The sequence below is a fragment of the Kogia breviceps genome, chromosome 19 (assembly GCF_026419965.1).
Source record: "Kogia breviceps isolate mKogBre1 chromosome 19, mKogBre1 haplotype 1, whole genome shotgun sequence".
NCBI classification, from domain to species: Eukaryota; Metazoa; Chordata; class Mammalia; order Artiodactyla; family Physeteridae; genus Kogia; species Kogia breviceps.
Window position 1 is genome coordinate 15,370,619 of NC_081328.1, and position 9,158 is coordinate 15,379,776.

At 52.4% G+C, this 9,158-nt stretch overlaps 1 protein-coding gene across 4 annotated transcripts; it reads left to right on the top strand.

The window, feature by feature from the left end:
• Nucleotides 1–7: 7 nt before the first annotated feature.
• Nucleotides 8–9,022, top strand: POLDIP2 (DNA polymerase delta interacting protein 2). Of its 4 annotated transcripts, none has more exons than XM_059047366.2 (11): nt 8–275; nt 1,605–1,686; nt 2,890–2,987; nt 3,687–3,783; nt 3,948–4,023; nt 4,266–4,373; nt 4,826–4,962; nt 5,779–5,805; nt 6,015–6,140; nt 7,364–7,443; nt 7,969–9,022. In XM_059047366.2, exons 1-11 carry the CDS (start codon nt 115–117, stop codon nt 8,081–8,083), a joined length of 1,107 nt encoding a protein of 368 aa, XP_058903349.1. In that variant the 5' UTR covers nt 8–114; the 3' UTR covers nt 8,084–9,022. The 4 variants fall into 4 exon arrangements, with proteins under 4 accessions (XP_058903349.1, XP_058903348.1, XP_066876524.1 ...); XM_059047365.2 differs by having other exon boundaries at nt 42–275; nt 7,957–9,022; XM_067020423.1 differs by lacking the exon at nt 6,015–6,140 and having other exon boundaries at nt 42–275; nt 7,957–9,022.
• Nucleotides 9,023–9,158: the final 136 nt, after the last annotated feature.

The window sequence follows — 9,158 nt, forward strand, 5'->3', positions numbered from 1 at the left end:
CAGAGGGCTAAGGGGGCGGGGAAGCGGCGCGGGGCAGTGTGGGGCGGGGGCGGATCGCCGCCCGGCGGCGGGTCGGGCCCTGTGTCAGCAGCCCAGCGGGTATTCGGGCGGGACATGGCGGGCTGTGTGGCCCGGCGGGCCCTGACCGTGGGCAGTCGCTGGTGGTCCCGGTCGCTGACCGGGGCCCGAGGGCCAAGGCCGCTCTGTGCGGCGGGTGGAGCTGGGACCTTCCCACCAGTGGCGACCACGACGACGCGGAGGCACCTCTCGTCCCGGTGAGGGACGAAGCACGGGTGCCGAGCCCGGAGCCCAGGGAGCGTGTCCCGGGCCAGAGGGGAGGCCAGGGAACCCGGCCGGCTGGGGGTGATTGGAGTTCGACCCGGGAGAGGGTTCCGGCCGGGAGCCGACTGCGCTGCCCGCGACGCGTGCCAGGAGCGGACGAGGGAGCGCGGCCCAGAGCCCTGGGTTGTGCAGGGCTGGCTCTGAGGAGGAACTAGTAACCCTCCCAGAGCGAATCTTACTTCCCCGAATGCGGGAATCCGAGCGCCGCTGTTAGTGGGCAGCCCTTTAATGAAGCCCTAGGGCTTTCCCCCAGCCCGTGACTGGGCCAAGGCCTCCCGCAGAAAGATGCTAGAAGTGGGAAACAGGACCCGAATCTGCGCCCTGCGTGGGTCCCAGGTTTCAATGTGACCTTGGAGACACACTTTCTCTTCATGTGACTTGGGGAAGGGGGTGTGAGCAGTGGGGATGGTGTGAGCAGTGTCTCTAGGAATGGGCCAGGCAGATCAAATTGGGGCCGGTGAATCAAGTGGCAGGAAGCATAAAGTTCGCATCTCCAAAATAGTAAGAAAACAGTGCTTTGAAGGACCTCGAGAAAGAGCAGCCCTGTCCGGAGAGACCACTGTAAGAGCTGACCTTTTAGTGGGTGAGATTAGACACGGACACTGAGGAGAGATGATAGCTATTTCCAATTTAAGGCTCCTGTGAAAACTGATTAAATCTGAACAAAAACTAGATTGAGAGAATAATACTAGGTGTAGTGCAGGAGTGAGGATGCAGTTTAGAGGGGGAGATGGACATGGAATTATAACACAAAATAAGTATTTTTTGAGCACCGTTTATACACTAGGCTTTGAGAGGGAGCACAGGCTAATCAGACACAGGCATTGCTCCCAGAGAACTTGCAGTCTCTAATGGAGATAAGACAGAGACACACATAACTGAAGTGCAAGGTGGAAAGGGCAGTTAAAATGCTGTGGGAGTTCAGGAGAGTGGGTCAGGGAAGGAATGGAGGCAAGGGGTACAATTAAGCAGGGTCTGAGGGCATGATATGAGGAATGCTGAGAGTCAGGAGAGAAGAAAGTGATCTGGGGGCAGTCAGATCTTATGGAGGCATCTGTGGCTGGACCTCAAAGGAGGAAAGGCAGAATCTCTGTGGAGTGGTGGCTTGGCAGGACCCTTACCTGCTTCAGCTGGCCCCACTGCTGCGACCCTTCTCTGCTGTCATTGCCCTGGCCCCTCAGTATCCTAGTAGCTTTTACTGATGGATTAGTACCCTTCACTTCTTAGCTGTTCAGTTGCTTGTTCTTTTCCTTCCTAATCAGAAACCGACCAGAGGGCAAAGTTTTGGAGACAGTTGGTGTGTTTGAGGTGCCAAAACAGAACGGAAAATATGAGACTGGGCAGGTGAGTGCTGGGCTGCGTCATCTTTCATTTTCACTGTGTGCTCTGCTCCTGAAAGGGTCAGATTTGGTCACAGGCCTGAAAGTTATGGTTTTCTGCCTTGATGTTTGGTGCCAGACCAGAATCAAGTTTTTTTTTTTTCTTTTTTTTTTTAAGACGGGTTTTCTGTTTTCCTGGATTTGAATACATTTCATGTGTCATTGGGTTCTGTTTCCAAGTTAGTGTGGACAGAGATGGTTTGGACTGTATTGAGGAGAGAGTCCTGTTGCTGAAGAGTCATCTAACATAGTGGCTGGTGGGAAGCCAGTGGAGGGAGCTTTCAGAAAAGCAAACCTGCTTTCTGATGCTTTGTCATAGTTGAACTGATTGCAGTGAAGTAAGCTGTGGGTGTGAGGCTCTTTTTCTGTGTCAGCTTTGTGCCAGATCCACTGAGATAGATTTAGGCCCCTTGTAGGTAAGGAGGAGTTTTTGGTTATTCAACTTTTTTTTTTTTCCCGTATGCCTAAAATGGACTAAGCTTTATGCATTGGTGTTAAATCAGAAAGCAATGCCTTCATGGAGTAGACAGTCTAGAAGGGAATTACAATATGCAAATGGTCAACGGCTGTACAGTATGCTAACTGGAGGGGAGGTGAGGGAAGGCTTCCTAGAGGCCTCAGCTATGGCCTAAAGGATGAGTAGGGGCTTCCCCGGTGGCGCAGTGGGTAAGAATCTGCCTATCATTGAAGGGGACACGGGTTTGAGCCCTCGTCTGGGAAGATCCCACATTCCGCAGAGCAACTAAGCCCATGCACCACAACTACTGATCCTGTGCTCTAGAGCCCGTGAGCCACAACTACTGAGCCTGTGTGCCACAACTACTGAGCCTGCACTGTAGAGCCCGTGCTCCGCAACAAGAGAAGGCACCACAATGAGAAGCCCACGCACCGCAACGAAGAGTAGCCCCCAAAGCCCGTGCACAGTAACAAAGACCCAATGCAGCCAAAAATAAATAAATTTTTTTAAAAAAAGGATGAGTAGAAGTCAGCCAGGTAAAGAGGCAGTAAGCATGTTCCAGAGTTGGTCTGGGTGGATCACAGAGTTCAAGGGAAAGAGTAGCAAGACCTTGTGCTGGAGTTGCCACCACCTGTGCCGCTTAGTGGTCGGGGCCACACCTGGATGGACCTGCTGGACTGCAGACTGACTGAGGCCTCTCTTTTCTCCCAGCTTTTCCTTCACAGTGTTTTTGGCTACCGAGGTGTTGTCCTGTTTCCCTGGCAGGCCAGACTGTATGACCGGGATGTGGCTTCTGTAGCTCCAGAAAAGTAAGTTTCCCTATCATTGTGCCTCACAGTATCCTCAGCAGGAGGCCTGAATCATGGCAGACATACATAATTGGGGTCCCAGCACTGAAGACAGCATCCTTCTGGGCCTTAGGAGCGGTCCCAGAACACCCCCTTGGCACTAATACCCATGGAGACAAAAGTGCTGAGTGCCAGGGACACTCTTAAGCTAGGGGGTCCCTTTAGGTCTCCCCAGGATGCTCTCCCAAGGCATTCTCAGTTTGCATTATAAGTACCCCAGAGGGCATCTGGGGGACTAGGCTTCTTGATTTCTTGATGTTCAGTTAGAATCTTTCCCTTAATCTCTTATCATCACTAGAGTACATTAAAAAAGAAAAGGCCCAGCTCCATTAAATGATCACAGACAGCCCCTGGGATGTGAGAAGAGTGGGGTGCTCTGGGCTCCAGAGATTAAGGCAGCAGTTTGATTTTCTCAGCTTGGCCCTTTTTTTCTAAGAGGCATCCAGAGAGTAAGACAAATAATGACTCTATACCACACTCTGTTGCTTGTCCCTGACTGAGGAATGCTGGGCCAGGGTGTGCTGAACAGCTACCCAGCTGGTGCTAAGCTCCTTCAGCTTGGGCACCAGTCCGTTTAGGTGAGGGGGTGGTAGGGAGCTGGGGCAGGCACTACTTCTGTTTCTCTGGGGTTGATTTTGGGCTGCTTCTCCTGCGCCATAGAGCAGAGAACCCTGCCGGCCACGGCTCGAAGGAGGTGAAAGGCAAAACTCACACCTACTATCAGGTGCTGATTGATGCCCGAGACTGTCCACATATAGTAAGTAAGCAAGATGGTTGCGCCTGGGGTTCCTTTCCGTGGGAAAGCCCTGAACCGTGATGGGGACTAAGGAGGGGGTCCGACAGGCCCAGATCAGCACTGGGCCCTAAGTCCTCAGGACTGGATAGTGACCGAGAAAATCTCTGACTCGCTTCTTGCCTTAGTCTCAGAGATCTCAGACAGAAGCTGTGACTTTCTTGGCTAACCATGATGACAGCCGGGCCCTCTATGCCATCCCAGGTGAGTAAGAAGCATCTGAGTGGTGCCTGTCGATGAGTGGGGTCTGGTGTGTCTCAGGGAGAGGATTCTGACGCCTTTCTGCTGCCCTTTAATCTGCTGGGAGGGAGTATAGATGCTGAGAGCAGTGGTGCCAGGGTTGTCCCACCCTGCCGTAAGGCCAGGAATTGTGTTTCTTTTCGGCCCCATTCCTCACCCCCTCCTATGTGAGTTTCACTGTCTCTTTGTCTCTGTCTCTCTGCCAGGCCTGGATTATGTCAGCCATGAAGACATCCTCCCCTATACCTCCACTGATCAGGTTCCCATCCAACACGAGCTCTTTGAAAGATTTCTTCTATATGACCAGACAAAAGGTAACTTCTATCATAGAGGGAAGATGGAGTGGGAGGGCCCTTTCTTCAAAGAGAATATCCAAGAAGCAATTTCAAAGCTCTATTTCTACAATCTTATTTAATCTCCCATTAGACCTGTCAGGTAGATGGCTATTATCTCCTCCTCACAGATATGGAAACACACTCAGGGATGATGAGAAGGGACTCCAGGTTGCTAGGTAGTGGCAGAGTGAGGTCTGAAAACCAGGGCTCCTAACTCCCAGTCCATTTCTCTTCCTCTGAGGTCACATACCTCCTCAGGGCTTATCCTTGGTAGGCAGTTCTCTGCGTTCTTCCAGCCTGTGCTTTTGCTCATGTTTGGGTGTCTTGTTTACCTGGACCACCACTGGAAAGGGTTTTCCAGGAGGAGCAGTTGGGCAGGGTGTAACGCCCTGTACACTGGCCTGGACTAACCAGTCGAGCTCTTGCCCCAGCACCCCCTTTTGCGGCTCGGGAGACGCTACGGGCCTGGCAAGAGAAGAATCACCCCTGGCTGGAGCTCTCCGATGTCCACCGGGAAACAACTGAGAACATCCGTGTCACCGTCATCCCCTTCTACATGGGCATGAGGGTATGTGCCCAGTCTGGGACCTCCCCTCAGGGCTAGGCCCTCAGGTTCTGTGTGGTGTCCCCAGTGACTGCTGGTGTGGGTTCCAAATTTAAACCATGTGCCTGTGGTTCTGCTTTCAAGTGCTGCATGTATTGATTGGGGTTGAGCAGCCTCTTTGCAACAGCTGACACCAAGACCTAGAGCAAGGAAACTCTCAGATCCCAGGAAGGAGGCCTCCTGGCTGACACTTCCTTCTCTTCCGGCTCAAAGGGAGCCATGTCTATGAAGAATATACACATACTAGTTTAAATCAGTGTAGGCTCATCTTTCCACTTTTGATGCATTTATTGAGCTATTTCTCGCTTGGCCATAAGCTAGGTCCTGGGGATACAAATATAAATGAAACCCTGTCCCCTGCCTTTCAGGAGCTCATGGTAGTGGCGGGAGGCCAACATACAGCATTCCAAGTGTTGAAATAAGGTTGGGATATGGGAAGGCCGAGAGGAGGACAGCAACCTGGACCAGCAGTAATGTGGGGGAAGACAGGGAGGGTGGTGAGAAAGGGAAGAGCCCCAGGGCTGGTTTTTGTTGGCATCCAGCTCTGTTCGTGATCTTGATAGGATGAAGAGGAAGGGTGCCAGGGATGGACCCAAGGGAGGCTGCCTCCCTCTGGGCTTGTAGGCCATAGTTGAGACATCATCAACCCACAGATACCTGTGGCTTTGTTCTGTCTTTGCAACGTACTTGGAATACATCCACTCCCTTGGAGATATGTTGATTGGAATAGACTTGTTCCTGCCCTCTGGGCCTGACATTCTTTGTGTTTTTTTCCCCCAGGAAGCCCAGAATTCCCACGTCTACTGGGTGAGTGTCTCCCTCGGGAGGAGGGGAGCTCAGGAGTTGTACCTGTGGGTGCAGGTTGGGAGGTGGACAGGTTTACCTCTGGGGGCGGGAGGTGAGACGGTGCAGTGCCGGTGTCAGTCTTTGTTGCCCTTTGCTCTCCTAGAATTCCAAGGGGGCTGGCCCAGGGTCTGTTCCTTCTCAGATGTGAACTCTCTCCCCTACCCCTGCAGTGGCGTTACTGCATCCGCTTGGAGAACCTCGACAGTGACGTAGTACAGCTCCGGGAGCGACACTGGAGGATATTCAGTCTATCCGGCACCTTGGAGACAGTGCGGGGCCGAGGGGTGGTGGGCAGGGTGAGCATCTTTGGGCCAATAATGCTCAGTTTCTAGTCCTGCCCAGCAGGTCTAGGAGCTTAGTGCATGGTTTCCTCCTCCTCTGTGGTTAGGGACAGAGGCTTAGTGTGTGAAAGCTTAGGGCTGTTTGGGGTGAGAAACCTCACCTGTGAGATCGGTTTTCTTATAATGCATTTCACAGATGAAGAGACTTGAGATTGAGACTGTTGTTTAACTAGCCCAAGGTCCTGTAGCTAGTAGAGGCAGGGCCTGGGTTTGAATCCAAGTGAGTCTGCCATCAAAGCTTGTGGTTGCCAGCCTTTTAAAAAAATCTATTGGGGGGCTTCCCTGGTGGCGCAGTGGTTGGGAGTCCGCCTGCCGATGCAGGGGTCACGGGTTCGTGCCCTGGTCCGGGAGGATCCCACATGCCGCGGAGCGACTGGGCCCGTGAGCCATGGCCGCTGGGCCTGCGCGTCCGGAGCCTGTGCTCCGCAGCGGGAGAGGCCACAGCAGTGAGAGGCCCGCATACCACAAAAAAAAAAAAAAAAAAAAAAAAAAAAAAAAAAAAAAATCTATTGGGATGCCTTTGGGTGAGGCATGGACCCGCCACCATTCCTGGTCGTCCTTCCTCTGCCTCTTTACATGTGTACATCCTTTGCTGGTCCTTGAAGAGATCTGATTTTGCAATTCCTGCGTTACCCTACCCCGTCTCCTGAGAAAGTCATGAGAGAGGACCACATTCAACAGGCATTTATCCATGTTAGCAGGGAGTTGGGGAAGCAGCGTGGGATAGAAAGAACAGGGCTTTGGAGTTAGTCTGTTTTCAGATGCCCACTGTGTTGCTTATTTACTGCATAACTTTGGGCAAGTTAACCAAAATCTCCGTTTCTTAGGATCACACCTATTACCTTATGATTACCAGCAGACTTAAGTTAGCAGAAGTTTGCTGAGCACAGTGTGGCTTCTGGCACTTAGGTACTTAGTGAATGGATGCTGGACAGGGTATTTACAGAGTAGATCCTGGGCTTAGCACCTTTGCCTGTAACCTCAGCTATTCAGTCTGAGATTATCTTTCCCAGGGTCAGAATAAAAGGCCCAGGTCACTGGCTGTGCTGTGGAAGGTGCTGGTCGGCAGTTACGGTGGGAGGCATGAGGGGGCATCCAGCCCAGACTGGCAGTCAGCATGTGGCCCCGGGGTACAGGGAGCTTGTGTGGCCTGACCTTTTTTGCCTGAACCCTCACAGGAACCAGTGTTATCCAAGGAGCAGCCTGCATTCCAGTACAGCAGCCACGTCTCCCTGCAAGCTTCCAGTGGGCACATGTGGTGAGTAAGCACATGCTGGGGCAGGGGCAGCTCAAGTCCACGGACACTGCGGGTCAGAAAAAGTGAGAGCTTATAGCTTGCAGTTAACTCTGGACCAAGTGAAGTCCTGAGGTGGAGCCTTATCTGCTGTTCATTGCTGTGTGGGTCTTGTCTGATTTATGACTGTTTTCCAGTTCCCTGTGATTTTGTAGAATGAGGACTTAGGTCAGAGAGGTCTGGTGACTTTGACGCTGCACTGAGTTGCCCACGTAGTTGGGTTTTTTCCCTGGTGTTTCACTCCTTAACCTGAACATACAGTTGGGTAGCTTATGCAGGGTGCATCTAAGGGCCAGATTCAGGAGAGCTTCGTTTCTTCTTCTCACGTAGGGCCAGGATAGGCTCTTGGGTCTCTGATCAGTGTTGTCCTGGCATGAGCTAGGCAGAAGAGAGCCCAGGCCTGTCTTATCCTGCCTCAGTTCTGGTGCTGAGGACATAGGGCTCTCCAGGCTTCAACCCTCACTCCCTTTAAACCAGTTTCTCTCACAGGGGCACATTCCGCTTCGAGAGGCCTGATGGTTCCCACTTTGATGTCCGGATCCCTCCCTTCTCCCTTGAAAGCAATAAAGATGAGAAGACACCACCTTCAGGCCTTCACTGGTAGGCCAGCTGAGGCCCTAAGCACCCAGGCTTGGACCCCAAAGAACAGCTCACCTCCCACAATTGCTGCAGAACTCTGTCATGGGCCACAGTGGGTCTCTTAATTGTTTGCACCTTTTGATTGTGGGGTTCTTATTTTGGCGGGTGGAGTATAACTTTTCTCCAGAAGACCCACGTAGGACTCCTCCAAGGGTGGCCTTCCCCGTAAGCCCTGCCTACGCTGTGTTCCAGTAAACCTTTCCATCAGGAACTCTCTGTGTTCAGCTGCCATAGGTCTGGAGGAGTTTCCTAGCCTGTCACACAAGTTGTTTAGAATGTGAGGTTTGGTCAGTAAACCAGTACACGTTTGGCCCCCCCTTGCCATTTCCGCCCCCAGGGTCTCAGGCTCCCTTTTTGACCCGGCAGGGGCCCTTGGTTGCTGTCCTTACTGCCCTTCCAGGAAGCTGCCCCTTCAACTAGAGTATCTGTCTCCTTCCTGAGGCTGGGGCTTGGCCGATGTCTCCCAGGTCACTCAGCCAGTGAGATGGGGGCTGGACTGGACTCTTGTTCTCTTTACCCTCTGCCAAGTGCAGAGCGGAAGGCCAGCGTCAGGGTCAAAGAAGTGGCTTGGCTCTTCGTGCTGGCCAACTATTGGCATTTCTGGCCTCCATGGGCCTGGGGAAGGAGTGAGGCAAGCCTGTCAGGTTTTCCGGAGCAATGGCCTTGCCAGCACAGGTCTGTCAAGCCTCCGGATCACAACTGCAGAAACTCAGCCAAGGAGTGTTAGGTATGGACAGTGACGAGGCCAATCTACTTTCTGAGCTTCTCACAGATCTCCAAGAGCCAGAGATAAAATGTGCTGCATTTTTGCCCTGATTCTTAGGATTCCTGCTCCCCCACTACTGTAGTGATTGTTACAGAGGTCGTTTTCTGAATTAATATTAAATTTCAGTTCCAACCCTTATTAGTGTTGTCCTTAATCCTCCACCAGGGGGAGCCTGGGTTGCAGGGCAACTGAGTGCAGTGGGGCATAGGACCCAGTGAGAACATAAGGTCAGGTGGTGAACAGAAATACAATTATGACGTCCACAGCAGCGAGC

Bases quoted from the DNA above. Each gene is read 5' to 3' on its own strand.
- POLDIP2 (XM_059047365.2), top strand. From the start codon at position 115: ATGGCGGGCTGTGTGGCCCGGCGGGCCCTGACCGTGGGCAGTCGCTGG. The intron at 2,988-3,686 runs GTAAGTTTCCCT...CCTGCGCCATAG, and splicing joins GCTTCTGTAGCTCCAGAAAA to AGCAGAGAACCCTGCCGGCC. The intron at 6,141-7,363 runs GTGAGCATCTTT...GAACCCTCACAG, and splicing joins GCCGAGGGGTGGTGGGCAGG to GAACCAGTGTTATCCAAGGA.